The sequence below is a fragment of the Dermacentor andersoni genome, chromosome 1, assembly GCF_023375885.2.
Source record: "Dermacentor andersoni chromosome 1, qqDerAnde1_hic_scaffold, whole genome shotgun sequence".
Taxonomy (NCBI): domain Eukaryota; kingdom Metazoa; phylum Arthropoda; class Arachnida; order Ixodida; family Ixodidae; genus Dermacentor; species Dermacentor andersoni.
Window position 1 is genome coordinate 377,571,326 of NC_092814.1, and position 19,339 is coordinate 377,590,664.

General features: G+C 45.6%; 2 protein-coding genes across 6 annotated transcripts in view; one reads left to right on the plus strand and one right to left on the minus strand.

Annotated features, from left to right (window-relative positions):
* HtrA2 (HTRA2-related serine protease) overlaps positions 1-3,724 on the minus strand; it is a 74,438-nt gene extending 70,714 nt beyond the window's left edge. For 3 of the 4 annotated variants that reach the window (XM_050168284.3, XM_055064970.2, XM_055064971.2), the window contains exon 1: positions 3,416-3,724. In XM_050168284.3, the coding sequence (XP_050024241.1) occupies positions 3,416-3,536 (121 nt within the window). In that variant the 5' untranslated portion in view covers positions 3,537-3,724. Of the gene's footprint in view, positions 1-3,046; positions 3,315-3,415 lie in introns of those variants that run through there. The other variant, XM_055064972.2, reaches the window with a different exon arrangement.
* A 720-nt stretch (positions 3,725-4,444) lies between these two features.
* Positions 4,445-19,339, plus strand: part of park (E3 ubiquitin-protein ligase parkin) — a 250,664-nt gene continuing 235,769 nt past the window's right edge. Inside the window, exons 1-2 of one of the 2 annotated variants that reach the window (XM_055064887.2) lie at positions 4,445-4,860; positions 12,197-12,344. In XM_055064887.2, coding sequence (XP_054920862.2) covers positions 4,573-4,860; positions 12,197-12,344 — 436 coding nt within the window. In that variant the 5' untranslated portion in view covers positions 4,445-4,572. The remainder of the gene's footprint in view (positions 4,861-12,196; positions 12,345-19,339) is intronic. The other variant, XM_050168283.3, reaches the window with a different exon arrangement.

A 19,339-nucleotide genomic window follows, 5' to 3' on the forward strand; every position in this document is an offset into this window, starting at 1 on the left:
ACAGTCACTGGGAATAAATTTTGCTGGCAGTTCATCCTCACTGGGTAGCCATGGTCACGTCACAAATTCTGGCCAACTCAGACAATACCGGCAAACAGAGGCCTCTGGAGAGCACCTGAGATTAAAATAAAGCAGGTGGTGCAGGATCTCCAGGGCACCAAAGCGGCAGTGGGGAGATCAAAGTTGGAGTCAGAGTGGTTCGTGGGTTGGTGCTGCCAAGGTTGCAGTGTACTGGAAGGTGTGCGTAAAAAGATCTTGTATACCACCGGCATGCAGAGGCCTTGGTGAGCCCTCAACCTACAGAACAGTTCGAGTTCCAGCTTTGGTGTCCCCTTTTCCCCTTGGGTGTCCTTGAGGTGCTGCCAAAAGGTACTAAATAATGACACACTGTTTACGCTTTGTACTTGCAAAAATTCCAACTTGCCTTGCAGCTGACCAACAAAACTGAACTGCCAGCAAAACTACTTTGAAAAGCCTCTGCCGCCTGCCAGCAGATTATCCACTCCTTAACATTTTGCTCCATGAAAACACATTTCCAACTGTCCGTATATATAGCAAATACAATAAAAGGAACTTGTGACGAAGTTAAAGACTGTGCAATGAATGATATGAAAAAACAGGTGCAACATTAAGAGACAGGAAAACAGTGGTGTGGATTAGAGAGCAAATGGGGGCAGGCAATATTCTAGCTGACCTAAAGAGGAAAAAATGGAGGTGGGCAGTATATGTGATTCATAGGGCAGGTAACATAAGAGTTTCTCACTACATTATCTAAAGGGAAATCTGGCGCTGCTGCGCTGTGGCATGCATGGGAATGCCGGTATATTGTGACTTCGGATTGACATCCTTCTCAGAGAGCCAGGACATGTTGAAGATGCGCCTGGCAAACACCGTTCTGTCTGTCACAATGATTCATATTCTACTAAAACAGCACAAAAAAAGCTGTTTTAGCTTTATCATTACACAAAAACATGTTTTGTTTAATTATGAGAACTTGTTATTGCATGTACAATTATATGAAATGTAAAAAGTATCAGCTGGCCGCTAAAGTTGGAGGACAGACGACAAGATTCGCACCCGCTTGGGGAAAGTTTGTCGTCTGTTCTTGCTTTTCTTCACTTGGGTATGCATTGTAAGTGAGTAAACTTTACTGGAAGATGTAATACGTGTGAATGAAAACCTCTTATGAAGACTTCACTTTAAGAATGCATTATTTGTGTAGCCATATCCATGTTTTAGATGAAGCCTCTTACAACAGCAGCCAACACAAGACTCACAGACATATATACCATCATTCCCATGACAGCACACCACCCCTTAGGAAACTCCCATAGACGGTGGCACCAGATTTCCCTCTAGGTGTTATAGTGAGAAACTCTGTGGTAGGTAACTGGCAATCTACTAGAGTTACAGAATGCGTGCCAAGGGAAGGGAAGCCGAGAATGGCAGAAAGTCAGGTGGTGTGATAAAATTGGAGAATTTGTGGGCATGAGATGAGGCCAGCTGGCACAAGACAGGAGTACAGTAAACTCTCAGTTGTACGAACGTCAGTTTATAGAACATTTAAGAATAACAACCTTTTAGAAAATACCCGGTGGTTTTACTATGTATTCTATGCAAAATTTTTCAGTTTAACGAATTTTTGAATAGCGGATATTTCAGTTGAACGAACTTGATCAGTGGACCCATGCTCAATTTTCAAATCAGTTCAACCGAGTTTTTCACTCTGCAGCGCTGGTGTAGCCGATGCTCACTACCCCCAAATCGCCCCTACAGAGGCGTAGCAGTCACACCGGCTACAATTAAAAACACCTGGCATAAATCTTGATTTTCCCCACAGTGCGGGGAAACCTAGCAAGAGGAATAGCGCAATGAGGTGATCGACCCCAGGATGTGCACAGATGTCTGTCACCAGCTGGATGTTGACAGCAACACTTCGTTTGAAGACTATGTGCAGTGTGACAGTGAGCTTGTTACCTGTGCTGAACTATCAGATCCGGAAATTGTTTCCAGTGTTCGTCCCAAAGAAGAAGAGTGTGATGAAGAAGATGCAATGGCAGAGGCAGATTCAAATCCTTAAACTCTAGCCGAGGCTGTAGGATGCCTTGGAAACTTGTGCGACTTTGTCTCAGCAACAAGCTGTGCCAGAGGAAGTGCACAAAAACATGGACTCTCTGGACAGCTTTGTTACTTCCTGTGCTTTAAGTGCACCAGTGCAAATGAAAATGATATATATTTGTTTTGTCAGAATGAGATATACAGGAATATAACTGTTACGCACTTTGTATGTATTGATTTACCTAACTCCATAAATTGCATTTCACACTTTTGACTCAATGTCATGCTGTTCCATATTCTAGTGAATATTCAGTTTAGTTAACGTTCAGTTAAGCAAACTATCGCCTTGGGTCCCTTGAAGTTCACTCAAGTGAGAGTTCACTGAAATTGGTTATCGCTGGAAGAGACTCTCGTCCTGCAGTGGACATAAATAGGCTGCTGATGATAATAAGTAAACTACTCCTAGGTTTATTTTCGCTTGCTAAGTTAAAGGACTTGTTCTGATGATGAATGTATCGATTTCTTGTTTCATATTTATTTACAGTGAATTTAACAATGTTATTTACACTTTTTCGGATGGAGTACTCAACCAGTCCGAACAGGCTGATGCTAGCACCAGAATAGCAGCTCACGATGAGAAGACGGCGAAGTTCGTCCGCATTGCGCAAGAAAGTTTACATTAAATGCCTTCTTACGAACAAGGCAACTGCAAGGACGAGACCCATGCAGTACTGATGCAAAGAGCCGGCTTTACTTGTGAAGCATATCAGTTAGTGCAGCACTGTAGGAAAACATGAATGAAGGGAGCACATGCGCACCGCTATGCACCACACTAACTCAATAAGGCGGCACGCGAGTCTCCGTGCTCTGCCACGTTTTAAGCCGCATTTCTAAATATTTCTAAACACGAACAAGCATGTCGCTACATTTGCAAACGCCTCTCGCAGACGATCATTAGCGGGCGTTATATCGATGCACTTATACGTACACAGACTTCGTTTTTTTGTTGAACTGGCTAGACCGCAAGCTGGAACGTGTGGAACAGTGACCTTTACTTGAAACCGGTAACCTACCGCAGCCCTGTTTTGATCTCAAAACTAACACCGCGGTGTCACACGGTGCACTTTCGATCGCAATCGGGATCGAATTTCTCCATCGCGATTGGCTCCTTTGCGCAGGCTGGGCAAGAGAGCCAATTGCGATTGAGAAATTCGATCCAGATCGGCCTCGCTCGCGATCGAAAGTGCCCCATGCAATGTCATGGAGTATTTGTCGCATTACGCTACGTACTAAGTTTTTCAACTACTACTCTTCCTTTGCTTTTTTTTTTCCAGACAATGTCAGTCCAAATTATTACCGAAATGAACAAACTTGTCAGACAGCGCTGACAACACCGGCGTGGCGGTCTGCGATGAAACAGCTGGCGCACTCCGGCACAGCAAGGACGGTAGTCGACAGAAGCTGGCAGTCTTACGCATAATTGTGGTAGGACGGCTAGAACTAATTGTGGTTGGAACGGTACACCGCACAGTCACAGCCCTCTGTCCTAGGTCACTGCTACTACGAAAAATAATACAGCGGCATGAAGCCAGCTCGGCGTGGGTTCCGTGTGCCGTCTCTGACTTCAACCTTGACGAACGTCAGCAACGTACAGAACACCTGTACAAAGTTGTGAACTAGAATAACTGTACCTTCCACAGTGCAACAGAAATAAGGGTAGCGGTGGCGTTGTAAACTAAAGTGTGCGACCGAGAGATGGCACTGGCAAAATCAAAACTTTAGGGAGTCTACATGTTGCGCTTTCTTCGGGCGAAAGGGTTTCTCACCATATTACCTAGAGGAAAGTCTGGCGCTGCTGCGCTGTGGTATGCACATGGTATGCATGGGAATGCCGAAGTTGAGGCAACGCTCATGAGAGCCCCCCTGGGCATAAGCGCCACATTTCCCTCTAGGGTATTGATTTAGAAACTCTATGCTAGTACATTCATAGGCCTAGAGTTTCTCGCCACATTAGTGAGAAACTCTATGGTCATAGGTAGGGTGGCTATCGTAGGTACAGTGTCGAGAATAGAGCGCTAGAGCCTCAGGGCATAGAGTTTATGCCCCAGGGAGAGTAGAACGTGTGTGGCGTCATACACTTAGCACGGGAACGTTTGAAGCCAGAACGGCGTGCAGCGAGTTTATTGTACTGAAACTGGCACCAACGCTTCGGCTTTTAGAAAGCACGCGAAATGCAGGAGAAATTATTAGAGAAGGTCAGCTGGTCATTATGGTAAATTATGATACAATAGGATGTGATAACATTTATTTTGTTCTGTTATTTTTATTTGCCATCAGTGCAGCAAGGACCTACAGGTCCGTTTCGCTTTTTTATTTTTGTTTTCGCGTCAAAAGTTGGCAGTTGTTGGTTTGTCGCACCGTGGCTACTCTTGTTGGCGACTTTTTGGAATTTTTAAGCTACTTTTTCTCCCCAAGACCTGGCAACCCTGGGTAAAACTGCGTGGTTGCTGCTGGATGGCAGTCTCCGCGCTTCGTGCTTTCCTCGGCGCCTTCGCGTTATTCCTGTGGCGTCGGCTAGCCTTCTTGTCTTTCCTTCAGAGGAAGCCACTGTCTACCACCCAAATGAACGAGATCACGATCAATGTGCGCTTCTCGGCAGACCTTGTGATACCGCTGAACCTTGCGCAGGACGCGACCGTGAAAAACTTGAAAGAGAGACTCGCAGAACGGCTTTCGTTGCCTGTCGAAGAGATTCGTATGATCTTCGCTGGCAAAGAACTGCTGGATCAAGTCTTAATTAAGGTGACCAATGCGTTCTTGCATGCTTTTGGCGGGGACATTAACGCCGAGTTGTGTGCGTAGTTGTGACCGCTGAAGGCAGGAATGGATGGTTTCGGTTTGTCGCAGGCGCCTGTTGGGCAGGCGACTTCGAGAATTCAAAACGGCGCTGTGCGTGAAATGACGGTCTAGTGACCGTTGTCGCGCACAGTGTATTTCAAACTGCATTTTTTTCTGGACTGCGCACACATTATTTCTTTAGTCGATAGTACCTTACATTCACCGTGAAAATCTAACTGTACGAGACAAAATATTAGCGACATTAAATGATTACAGGCACAACTTGCAAACAAAGCAAGAACCAAGAAATTGTAGACAGTGAGTGACAGCAAAACAAACTATGGTCACATAGTGCGATTCTATGCCTGCGAATTGATGGGACTTTTCATTGTTTGATGGCACTATTGGGAAGGACATTCCAGAAGTGAGGTCATGTTTGCAGACACTACGGTGGCTAGATGGGTAGATTAAGGTGGCTAGAATCGTCATGACAGCAGGCGTGGCGCTGCAGTCAGAGGCCTGTCACGAAGCGCGCTTCGATGGCTACTGAGTCTGTTGTGATATATTTAAAATAATTGGTTTTCACATGAAAGCAAAAGAAAATGGTTAAACTATGTTGAGAGAGTGCATAAAAGTGTACTGTTTCTTGCTGCAATGAGTATCAGTAATTTATATCTTCCGTTAACATGCTGACTGCATAGTGCGCAGCACTCACAGTCGCGATAGTTCTCCGAGTTCCTGTAATTAGAAGTTCAAGGAGCAAAGTGCATGAATATTCCAGGTGATGTGCATGAATACGAAGCCTTTTAGGAAGTTCCACTGATTTTTATGCCACATGACCCACACCTTTCTGAGAAATGCGATCTGGCACTTCGCCGTTGTTGCGAGTGTGGTGGAGCAGTTCCGAGAGGCTCTGCTTTCACCGTCAATGGTTATGCCCAAGGAACAGGAACCAACGATATGTATTGCAGCACGACTGTACAGTCGGGATTACACTTGAAAACTGATCCCATGTTTTCTATTTTCTCCACCTTTACAGGGTGGTGCATGTAGCGCCATGCAACAGATGGACATCTAAAATGAAACTGTAACAGTCCTCCTCTCTTAGTTCATTCAAGTGCTATTCCCCATTCAAGCACGGGAAATAGTGGTGTACTGACTTGCAGCTTCTGGTGCTTCTTTGCAACTGAGTAAACAGTTCACAGCAGTCTCTTCTGTGCCACCAGTCACATTCACGGCTGGCTCCGAGCTTGCAGAAACAGCCTGATGAGTATCACACAAAGTTTTTGGACGGTTATTGGCGCCTGGTGTAGTAGGAGGTTCAGGCTCCAATGGTCCAGAAGTTGACGCGGAAACTTTGCGTTCAGGACGTAGGTGGTCGCCGTTACTATCCCAGACAGTTCCATCACTGAGACAGACTGTAGCTGCTGACTGATCTGTGGCGCCCATGGCATGTGTAGCTACCCACGGGGGGCCTTGACGGAAGTTCTTTGCAAGTACGTCCTCTCCCACATTCAGCATCCTTTGTCGTCACGCAGCTTCTGCTTAAGCTGTCTCAGCAGCATTGAAGTGTGTAAACCTGTACGAAGAACATCCAAAGGTGTCTTGAACATCCCTGTGAGCATTTAACATGGTGCTCTACCAGGGACCTCATGTGGTGTGGTTCTGTAATAATATAACCTTCCCTTGAAATCTGGGTTTTGAAGGATCCACATCCGCTCTTCTTGATCTTGTTCTTGACAATCTGTACGACACGCTCTGCCGCACCATTTGAAGCTGGATGGTAGGGCGGTAAAAGCATATGACGTATCCCATTCCATATCTGGAATTACAAGTATTGCTCCCTTGCAGAGGCGGGTCCATTATCGGACACAATAACATCCAGCAGTCCATGCTGCACAAATGCTATACACAATGCTGTGATGACGGCATCCGCTGATGTTTATGCTGCTGGACAGATTTCGACCCATTTTGAATACGTGTCAACAATGACAAGAAATGTGTGTCCCAAGAATGGGCCCCCAAAGTCAACGTGAAGCCTTGATCAAGGCCTCTGTGGAAATGACCAGGGTGTATACTGAATGCGTTTAGGTGTACATTGGTGAGCTTGGCATGCATAGCCCTTTACGCTCTTAGCGATGTCACCATCAATTCCCGGCCACCAGACATGGCTTCTGGCAATCGACTTGCTTTTGTCGATGCCAAGTTGTCCAGCATGAAGAAGAGTCGGAACTTTGCCTTGCAGAAATTTTGGGATAACAACTCTGGAACCCCACAGCAAGCAGCCTTCATGGAGGCCGAGTTCACTGTTCCTTGCCATGAATGGATTGCCCTGTGGCCCAACTGGAAGCCCTTCTCCTCGTAGGAGAGCAAGAACTACATGACTCAGGAGTGGATTGTTTTAGCAGGGAAGAAGTTTGGGTGTGTTGGTGGGATACATACAAACTGGGATACATAGTGCAAGAATGACACAGGGACAAGCAGGATCACTCTTCAAGCAGTGCTTGTCCCGTGATCCTGCTTGTCCCTGTGTCATTCTTGCGCTATGTATCCCAGTTTGAGCGGATTGTTTCTTGTACCCTGAGCTACAATGGCTGGTGACAAGAGTCCCGGGTACGCTTGTTCAACCATGAAGTTTTCAGCAGTTGCAGGCAGATCAATGCTGTTTGTTGGCAGACGTAACCTACTTAGGGCATCAGCATGACCCAAGTCCCGACCAGGCTTGTACACGAGCTTGTACTTGTAAACAGGAAGTTTCAGTGCCCATCTGACTAGTCGTGGTGAAGCTTGCACAGGAATGGGCTTATCAGCACTCAACAACCCCAGTAGGGGTTTATGATCCATATAGGCAGTGAAAGGAATGCCACATAGGTACAGGTGGAACTTTTCAATGCTGAATATCAAGGCTAATGCCTCTTTATCAGTTTGGCTGTAGTTTTTCTCTGCACGTGACAAACTTCTGATGGCAAAGGCAATGGGCAGTTTTCAACCATCAGCTTCTCTGTGTGCCAAAACTGCACCAATCCCATGCGGAGATGCATCAGAACTGAGACACAGTGGTTTCTCTGGATCGAAATGTACTAGCATGTGCTGATGTTACCAACTGCTTGACTCTAATGAATGCACCTTCTTTCTCTTTTCCCCACACCCATTTTTTTTTTTTTTCGTTCATGAGAAGTGAATGCATAGGGCGGAGGTGTCCAGAAATGTTTGGATGAAAATGCCTGTAGAAATTCACATGCTCCGAGAAGCTTTGGAGTTCCTTGACGTCATGGGTGCAGGTGTGTGAAGGATTGCACATACCTTGCTCAAGCTTGGAGATATCCATTTTTGCTTATGATGTGCCCTAGGTACTCCACCTGTGGCACAAAAAAAAAAAGTGACATTAGTCGAACTTCAACTTGAGTCCATAGTCACAAAGTCGAGACAGAACAGCACTGAGGTTGTGAAGGTGTTTTGAATCATTCAGACCAGTAACAAAGCTGCCATCATAATATACTGCAACATGCTGCAGTCTTTGAAGGAGGTTCTCCATTTCTCTTTGGAACAAGGCTGGTGCTGAGGAAACACCAAAAGGAAGACATATTCTGTAATAGCCCCATATGTGTGGAAATAGTAACATACTTCCTAGAGTCTTCATCAAGAACTATTTGCTGGTAGCACCCCTCAAATCCAGTTCAGTGAACTTTTTACCCCCAAACAGCATGGCCCAAAGGTCCTAATTTCTCGGAATTGGGTACCTTTTCTAGCGGGGCCACTGGATTAACAGCAATCTTGAAATTCCCGCAAATTCTGACACAGCCACCCTTCTCAGTCACTGGAACAAAAGGTGCAGCCCAAGCTGAAGAGGCAACTGGCTCCAGAATGCCCTCCCTCTGTAGGCGCTAAAGCTCTTGCGACACCCCGTCCTTCAGGGCAAAGGACAGGCGGCATGACTTGAAAACTTGGGTACCGCTTATTGTGGAACATGAATTGTTGCATTTGGGCCTTTGAAAGTTCCAAGGCTCTGTTCAATTACCTCAGAAAATGCTTGAATAACGTCTTTAACGTCACAAACAGCATAACATCTGCTTCCTGGACAGCCGTGATTTCAATGCCCAATTCCCGAATGCAGTTGTGACATAGCAGTCTTGTTGGTGAACCTTTGCCAGTCAGGAACAAAGGTAGGACAGCTTTTCTGTTGCAGTACTGTACTGCGACATCTGCTTTGCCTTCAACTTGTGTGAGCTCACCCGAGTAGCTCCGTAGGAGCACAACCGATGGCATCACAGTCACCAATAGCAGTGGCTCCTGAAGGTGTTTTTTTTTTTTTTGCAGTGACAGAAACACTTGTACCGGTGTGTAGCTCCATACGGAGTGGCTTGCCGCAAGTGCTGATGGTCACGGTGAAGGGCGCGACGGTGTCAACTAGTGAGATGTCAAACACATCGGCAGGTGCGTTGTTTTCAACAGTGTTGACTTGGTGCGCTCCACTTGGTTTTGCTAGCTGGAGGCATGGAACCGTGTAGTTTTGTGGACTTACCCATCCTCAACGAAGCATGTTTTTTCTTCGAGTTGCACACTCAAGGATTGTGTCCCTGCTTCCGGCAGTAGTTGCACATAGTGCTGATGTGCTTGCACTCGGTCGCGAGGTATTCCTCCCCACAGCAGTAGCATGGCACACACCCATTTGATGCCACAACCTTATCCGTAGGAAACAAACTTCCTCTGGAACTGGCTATCTCGCCGGCATCTTTCTTCGCAGCTTCCATGGCAAGTGCAGTTTTCACGGCATCTTCGTACGTAAGGTCTGCTTTCTCGAGCAGCCTCGTCTTCACGGCTGTGTCGTGATGATGCCGCACACAATACGGTCCCTAAACATGTTTCCAAGTTCAGTTCCAAAGTTGCAATATTCCAAGAAACTTTTTAGTGATGTCACGAAGTTACTGACGAACTTTCCCTCTGTGCAAAATGCGTGTGTTCAACCTAAAACGCTGAACAGGAGATGGCTTGGGGCAGTAATCGTCGCCCAGAATGGAAATAATTTCTTGTAAGGTTTTGTCTTGCGACTGGGCGGGCTTAACGAGACCCTGCAAGAGAGCGTACGTCTTCTGCCTGCAGCAGCAAAAAGTCTGACTTCTTTTTTTCTGCTGTAGTGTCATTGGCAATGAAGAAAGCTTCAAGGTGCTCAATGTAGCAGGGCCGTACATATTCCTCTCCTCCGTCGAATTCTTCGAGGTTGCCGAACATTGGCATGACGAAATTCTGTTGTGTTGAATTCACTAGACGAATGCCAAACTCACGTGTGTAGAAGTGGGTGTGAAAGGACGACGCACTTTAAGCAACTTGAATGCTTTTTCCCTCGTCGCTGTCGCCACTTGTTACGAGTGGCGACGAGGGAAACGCATAAATAGGTTGGCATAGCTGACCCATTTATGCGTTGTCAGCTTAAAAATATAGAGTTGCATTCCGGTATACGATCAGTTTTGCTAGCAGAAACGATGTTGGGATAGTTGGTTCATGCTTGAAATGTGGGTTCTGGCGCAGCAAAACTAAATGGGAATTTCTTCTTCTTTACTCTTAGTTTTGCTGCGCCAGAACCCACATTTCAATCTTGCGAGAATTTGCGCAACTCGGCACAGGACGCACACTGAGCACCTCACTTTGCACAGCACAGTAAATGGCCCCCGATGCGTCCGATGACAAGACACGGAATTGCGCTTAGGTGATGTATCCCCGAAAGTGATTGCTCAAGGATGCCTGCTTGCAGCGATCGTATCACCCAAGGGCAACATTGATGAGTTGGCGTTTTTCATCATTTGACAAGACACGAAAAAGCAGGATATCGGTTACTTCTTATACGCATAAAATTTCATGCCGACCTGCTTGGGCTTCGATTTCGGGAAGTTTGTTTTGGCTGATGGTGCTTCTCTTTGCCCCTGTGCTGAAGGAGCTAGAGATGTGGCTGGCGCATGAAAATACGTGCCGCATGTGACTGCTGAAAAGTTTCACATGAAAAACAAGAGTCCAACAAACTATTGTTTGTGCGGCCATCACTTAACCAATGCATTCTTTGAACATGAATGGCCTAGTTAGAACACTTTGATTTCGAGCTGCCACCCAAACAAGGGGTCGAAACATTGACTAACTTTTGTTGTGGCCTTATATTTGTGTTATTTGTTTGTTGTGAATTGCCCTGACCCAACTAATTCTGTCGTATGTTACATTTTATAATTTCACACCCTTTGATATTTGTGAGGGTAAGTAAGCTATTGAAAGTGTAAACTTTGTATTATGAAGCTAGTTTTGAAAGATCACCTGTCGAGTGAAGGACTATAGCCACTTGTGCAAAGGCGTGTAAACAATATATGACTGTGAGTACATTACTTTTGGAGTGAAATGCCAAAAATGCTTGGGTGTATTGCATTTATGTTTCTGAAGTAAGTGAGTAGTTCCTAATCCCTTTTAACATGGCAGGTGTTTTTAGCACAACAGGAAAAAAAAAACATATAGTTTTTGCTTTCTCACACAGTTCACATCGGTTTTGTTTGTGCCTCAGACCGGAGTTTGTTCTGAAGTAACCTAGGCTGGTAGTAATTAACTAGAAGCCTTCAGTGACAGTTCAATAGCCCAAGTCCTGGTTTAACACATAAAGCCTCGTGCACTGCGTATTGATATTTCAGAAGTTGCCATAGCAGATGATCTCTAGTACCATAATCTGGCGTATAGAAAAGTACAAGAATGAGGCCTCCAAACAAATGAGAGATCACACCCATTAAAAAAAACTTGACTCTAACCAAACTTCAGACTACAGCAATACTGGCAAAGCACAGTAGCGAAGCTCCTGTCCAGGGAACTGATCACACAATCTGAATATCGCTTCATGATGCCCAAGAACAAAGAAGCAGGCCGCTTTTATCTTCTTCCTAAAATGCATAAGGTTCCTATAGAAAAAAATAAAATAAAAAGGCCTTGAAGAAGACAAGTACACTTGTCGAAACGTTGGCTCCCGCTTTTATCTTGTTCCTGTTTTGCTCATCGTCTTGAATTTCCATCTCCCGCCTTCCCCGTGTTTTCGTTGCAGATTATAGTGATGTGTGGGGGAAGTAAGTTATCTTTCCTTGTTCTCCTTGCTAGCAGAAAATTCTTATGTAAATTCTAAAACCACAAGGCACAGAGTTGTGTAGTGTGTCAAAGACTTCCTGCAAATTTTTTTACACTCTCTTGAAAGCGAACAGTCATTCAGTACCATGCATTAACGCTGTTTTTCTGGTGTTGCTTTTCCTCCAATGCTGCTGCTGCTACTCAATGTTTGGGGCAGGACTACAATGTGGAGGAGCAGACAACGGTGCATGCGGTGCGCTCGGCCGATAACGAGGCATCCATGAGTGCAAAGGTATGCTGTCCCCTGGGTGAAGGAATCATCGCCTCACAGCTCACTGAAGAGGAGCATCTGGCACGCAAAACAGGCAGGGATGCTTTAGCTGTATCCACTTCGAAAGCGAGAGAGGCCTGCAAGCCTTGTTTGCTCAGTAAAAGCCAAAATAATTATAGAAACCTGTATGTGCACTAGAACTGAGAGTTAACCTCACATATCATTATTGATATGCTCAATTCCACGCCTCCAAACTCTGATCTGAAGAGGCTATGCAATGCTCCCAAGAAAGGTTGTTAAGTGGCACCAATAGCAGCATCATGATTTTATACAAAGGATGTGACGTTGATATGTGGCAGTATGAGATCATTTGTGAAAAATGGAATGTGCACTTTACGTTAGCATGATATTGTGAGTACCACGAGAAAGATTCGGCATTACGATTTACAACCATCTTAAGTATTGTAATAAAACTGCACTTAATAGCTGCACAACACAGACTCCATTTTGTTCTATTGCACTTCTTTGTCTTTTCTCCCCCTGCCCCTTGTTCCAACTTCTATCTGCAGGCTGTCATAGGATTGCTTTATTCCCCGCAGCATTTTTTCCATCCCTCCTGGGATGATAGTTGAATATATTTCCAATAGCAGCGGATTCCATGGTGTCATTGGAGCCAATGTACCATATGGTCTTTAAGTGACCTCGTTGACTTGCCGTTTTGATCACACGAAATGGCTCGTTATAGGCCGCGTTCAGGCTTGGCCCTCTTTTTTACCAGTGCGAAGTCACCGACGTCGAGTGTTGGTAAGGTTGTGTTTTGCCTTTTGTCGAAATTTCTCATTCTTTCACGATACCTTGATCTACTATATTCAGTTCTTCCTGCTTCTGTGAGCTTTTTGTTCTTGCCAAGGCTTATATCAGCAGGCAGATAAGGTGGTCTCCCAGTTGTATGCGAGCGGTTGTGGTGAGCTACTGCCACTTCAAGACATTTCCAACCACCTGGGAATGCTGGATACATGCTAATGTATTAGCCCATTTGCTGCGGGATGATAGGGTGCAGTGAACCGTAACTTGATGTTACAGTTTTCAGCCCATTCCTGTAGCCAACAACTTCAGAAGGCAGGTCCATTGTCGGAGACCATCACTTTTACATTGTCAAACATTTTCCTGCTCAAAAAAAAATTATGCTGTTACCATAATTTTTTACCAGGTCTTGCTGCGATCATCCTGGTACACTCATCAATCCACAACAGGAAGGCAATGGTGTCTTTTTTTGACTCCTTCAGACTTTTTTCATGTGAAGTCTAGATGAATAATCTCAAATGGCATGTTAGAATATTGTGGCATAACCATTTTTTGTGTCAATTGTTTAAATTTTACTTTGTTAATCTGGCATTTATGACATGATAATGCGTAGTGTTTTGTTTCTTGCTTCATACAAGGTCATGGGAGCCTTTTTGTCAATTTCGTGTAGGTTTTCTAAAAGCAATCATGGCCTCCTGAATCGAGGCTATCATGATACAGTTCCAGTATTTATGGAACCGAGGAAGTAGGAACAGCAACTCGTTCATTTTTAGTATGTTGCGAAACCTCAGTTCCTTCCCACATCCTTGCAACATTTGCCTCTTCATGATTGTCTGGAAGCATAATGGCTGATCGCGACATTGCATCCGCGTCCTTCATAGAAGCTCCCAGGCGATGGGCTACTACTTCAGAATCAAATTGCTCAAGTTCACTCACGCAACAGGCTATCTTTCCTTTCAGTTCGGCCATCTTCAATATTGTCACAGCCTAGTAGGAGACGGGAAAGCCAGTGTCGAGGACGTGTAAAAGCACTTTATGAGGGCAGTCAACGCGACGTCGTTGTCGTCTCTGTTTTTCTACTCGCGCGCTACTTCAGCGTCGTTCTCATCGCCTGGCACATACCCGCGGCGACCATATAGGATGTGGCATTTGCCCCTCCTTTGGTAAAAAAGGCATCGTCGCGATGCACCAATCTCTGAAGGATGTGCACAGACGGTGAAAAGTTGAGGTCATGAGGAAAAGTATGGCTTCATACGAAGCACGTGCACTACCTCGGGCAGATGCCGCCAGCGTTTGGAGCAGTTATGACTGTCGGGGACAACTTCATAATTCACATTGCTGATTTGTGCATATGCAATGGCCAGGGAAAAATCTCAATGACGCTGTCCTTCATTTCAATCTATTGCGAAGGAGGAGCTGTCACCGGTCGTGTATTGTAATTGCACTGAAATAATAGTCGCAACAGAGAACACATATAAAAAGCAGTAGTTCTGCAAAATATACGAGGGTGAGCCAATGCGAATATATGACAAATGCGGCACTTTATTTAAAAGGGGTCTCCAAGAGTATTGAGACATTTGTCCCAGTGACTAACGAGTCTTGTGATTCCCATCTCATAAAGCTTCTTGGGTTGCTGCTTCACTCCTTCATGTCATCGCCCAACACGAATATGGTTCCCTTGAACAGTTTTTTCAATTGCCCCAAATTGTAGAAGTTGCAAGGCGATAGGTCTGGGCTGTATGGCGGATGTTGCAGCGTTTCCCACTTGAACTTTGCCAGTTTTGTGTTAACCACATCAACGACGTGGGGCTGGGCATTGCAAGATGACCCCATTCATCAATTTTCCACATTGTTTGTTCTTGATTGCTACACGCAGCCGATCTGGCGTTTCACAATATCGGAAACGATTGATAGTCTCTCCAAGTTGAGCAAATTTGATCAGTAATGGCCCCTGACAATCGAAAAAAAAAAAGAAAGAAAGCCAACAACACCTTTCCGGTGGAAATGACAGCCTTTGCTTTCTTTGAGGGTGGTGAAGTCGTATGTTTCCACTGTAAACACTGCCATTGTGTTTCAGGCTCGTAATAGTGGCACCATGATTCGTCCCCGGTTACAATTGCAGACAAGAAGTCGTCATCCTTGTTGTGATACCGGATCACATGAGTCAAGGCAGTGCCTAACCTCTGTCTTCTGGCGGTGGTTCCAAATCTTGGGTATCCATTGCGCACACAAGAGCCGATAACCGATAACCGAGATGTTAATGAATTATGGTGTGAACCAAACCGTGAGGGATGTTCACACGCTCTGCCATTGCTGATGATGATGCTTATCCTCCATTCTTGTCTAATCAGCTGTTGAACCTTTGCAATTGCGTTGGGGGTGATTGCACGGTGGCTTTGGCCCGGTCTTGGATCGTCATTGCAACTTTCACGTCCTTCTTTGAACAGTTTGCTCCAACTGTTCACAGTGACCAATGAAATGCAATGTTCAACGCATACGGCGACTAATTTCTTTTTGGGAAAAACCTTCAGCTGTCTAAAAGCTCACGACACCACGCTGTTCAACTTTTGTAGCATCCATTATGTCACGCAACCATGTTCAACCCAGTGTATGAGAGCATTAAATAATGTTTAACCTCACACCTGCCTGTCACTTTTCTAAATGCGAGATTCATGTGAGTGCTACGTGCATGCCTGGCAGATAATGAACCGTACCATTATTATGCGGGCTAAGTTGGCTCACTGTCATTTGACTCGCCCTCGTACATTAGAAATGCGAAGATACAATGGAATGTAGAAATGCCAAGATACAGCTTGATAAAGGGTAAAAAAGTGTCGCTGGAAACAAAGTTCACTGCACGTATACACAAAACCTCGCAATACGATATTTAAATGTAAGTATAAGTCTCCAATAAATCTATGTGTGTAAGAAAAAGTCACTGTGTATATTGTGTCAAACAAGGCAAATGAACATGTTGCGCGACCCCAGATTGACAGATCACAGCCCCCCCCCCACCCTTCCTCCACTCCCCCTGATATCTCGTGCACAGCAGGAGGTGGCGCGCTTCCTCTCCGCTTTTCTTCCTAGCGCACACAAGACGTGGGCCACATGTGGCACGTGGTCACGATGTTATCGGCTGTGGACTTTATACAGAACATGAGGGTGATGGCGACAGCAGGAGTGTGCCTGGAGTGTCCATATAATTGCTATTGCAATAATATAATAAGGGTGTCCGGCAACTGAAGTGTCCTGTGGCCCTTTGCTTTCCGCAAGAGAAGTAACAAAATTGAACTTTCACCTTGCGGCAATTCGCTGCGCCGCAACAATGTCTTTCTTTTGTGGGGCCGGAGTACCGAAATAAAAGAAAAAAAAATGCAAGGGAAACTACGTTGGCCACAATCTAATGCCTACTTTGGCCACCCAATGTGGCTACCGAAGGAATATCAAAGAAAAAGTGAGACGCTTGGCCCACAGAGAACCATACACATACTGCTCGGTATCCTACACCGGCGAGACAAGATTTTTCGAAGAGTTTGCGCTCAAGTGACCGCATTGCAATTCGTCGAGTCCTCGCAGTGATGGCGGCAAGCGACCATTGTTTCTTTTACTCGTCTAATAGCCAGAAGCCGTCCACAACTCTGCCAGGCAAAAATTCACTCTCCCAGAGAAAAACGAACGGGCACCAAAGTGCGCCATGCGGTGGTTGGGGCAACACGAGAAAAGGCTGTATCACATTTCGCCATTGGGGCGGAAAAAAAATAGTTCTGCCGTGCACGTCGCAGAGCGATTTTCGCTGACAGCTTTCACATGCATCTACGGCAGCGTGATTTCCGTCGCAGCAATTCGCAAGGTTGCCCCCTGCTCATGAAGTATCCATGCCTGCATCATTAAATTAAAACAACATGGAAACTACTCAGATATTGGAATTTTCCTATTATTATTCCATAATAGAATAAGTACACCATTCTTTAACGTTTAAAAGTGTTGATTGCAGATGCGGTGAGTGAGACGCTGCACAACACCGCAAGTATGAGCGTGCGGCTTGTGTGACAGGGTGGGGTGGTTCCGTTTAGTACACTCTATAGTTTTGTTGTTACTATGGAAGGCACAACTTTTTTCCAGGATGAGTATTTGCTTTTGCTGAAGAACAAGCTGCCATTGAGTGTGCATGAATAAGCAGCTGGCACAATTTGTAGTGATGAAGAGGTTGACGACGGTGGCGATCAAGTGGGTGTGCGCCTTATGTTGAAGCGACGTCCTTCTCCCGACCTGGATAGCGTGCAGCTTCTCCTTTTAACTGAATTGTGTAAGCGGAATAAAAACAAAATGAATAGAAACAAAGCTCCTGAGCCGCAGGCGCTGGGGGGTACGGCCATTTAGAACGTAACTAAACATGCAACTAAAACTGGCATGCGACATTGCTCCGCAGAGCTGCCACCGCGCAGTAAAACAGGAAAGCACCTATTTTGATGGCACTTTGTTTTGTCACACATTGCCCCTCCCACATCGCGCCAATCGCTGCGACTCACCGACAGCGCGACCAACTTGTTGGAATTCAGTCACGGAGAGCCCACGACGTCACGCTGGTCGCTGAGCGACGGAATTCGCTGCGTCGCAGACTAAATGTCGCGCCATGTGAAACAGCCTTAAGACGCATGCGCTCTGGCTGGCTTTGGCAGCCCACGGGTAGCAAGAACAAGAAAATTGAAGAGGCTCAGTGTGTCCTCAAGAATAAAAGTCAAAGTAGAAAAATAAAGAACATAGTTACCTTTGCTGGCTTAGTGTCTTGACATGGATGTGTTGGTGCAGGTGAAAAAAAATTTTGATATTCTTTTCTGTGACATGACGGCACAAATGAACCACCACAATGCTTCGTCTCATCAGCTCTGTCAACTTGTCTGATACTGTGTTGATTTGGCTTGTCTTGTTGTATGGTCCGATGTACGACTTTAGAAAAGTCAATGCACCTTTGGCGTCGAATGTTTATAACAACATTAAACCCACAAAATTCTGGAATTGAAAATCGAAAACACAGCTTTGCAAATGTCAATGCACCTTTCACATCAAAAGTTTATGAGAACTTTATACCCATAAAGTATCGGAATTGAAATCCATGCGCTCCATAGATCACGCGGCCAACGCGAGATGCTGCGACGAGTCCGCTCGCCATCAAAACGCCCTTGAAACCTGGTGCTCGGATGGGGCTCCTTGCGTTATGCGACTCCCAGTGCATGGCCGTTGCCACGAAATCCAGCCCGAGTTTGCAATGTTCGCTCTGAAATGTCTTTTCGAGCGTGAAAAGGACATTCTAGGCAAAATCCAGCATGATTTCTGGCACCGGGGGTTGTTTTGGTCAGCAGCGCACTACAGCACGAAAAAATTTCAAGGGGGGGGGGGGGGGGGGGGGCTGAAGCCCCATAAGCCCTTCCCCCTGGCTGCGCCCCTGGCTCTGACATATGCTCTGACGCGTGCTCTGACGTATGCTCTGACGTGCACGCTGGCGTGCGAGCTTCGTGTTGCTAGTTCGTTTGCTACACCTGCATGTGCTGTGCAATGTCCTCGCTAGCATCGTCATCATCGTTTTTGTTGTCCAACGGTAACGATTTCTAGCCGACGGGTGTCGCCACTGCATTAGATGTGGCCAGTCACTTTTGATTCGCCTCACTATAAGGCAGCGACTTGGATATTGCAGCCTGCGACAGCGAGGACGAACCTTAAGACCCTCACATTGGCGACGTTCAAGGGTAAGACACGACAAATCAGCATCGAACGTCAGGGGCTGCACATTATTAAACAGTAGTGTGTATGTATTCGGCAGTTGCAGCAACATGGAGAGCATCTCACTACGAGCAACAGCTGGGAAGAAGAGCACATGCAAGCAGCATGGCAGCCAATCAAAATTCGGGACGTAGCATTTTCTTGGTTGTTTACAATCCTTCTTCTATGTCGATGTCGCAAGATGCTGCGTTTTGCGGTTGGCTGCACGTACATCCTTTAAAATTGATTTTAAATATGTTCTAAGCTATATTTGCCCTTGATCTCGTGCGTTATCTCCACTTCAAAATTTTGTGTCAGTACTCCTTTAATAGTTTTAAATGCAAATAAAAAAAATGTGTTTACGATAACACTGCTATAAAAAATTTACACCAGCAGCAAAGTAGAACACACTTGGTTACTGCTATATTAGCTCTGTGTTTGTCTGGTTGAGCTCTGTGCCATCAGATGGCTGTGCCCTCACATTTTCACCTCTGCCCATCTGGCAAAATGCCCAGTCAGCCTTCGTTT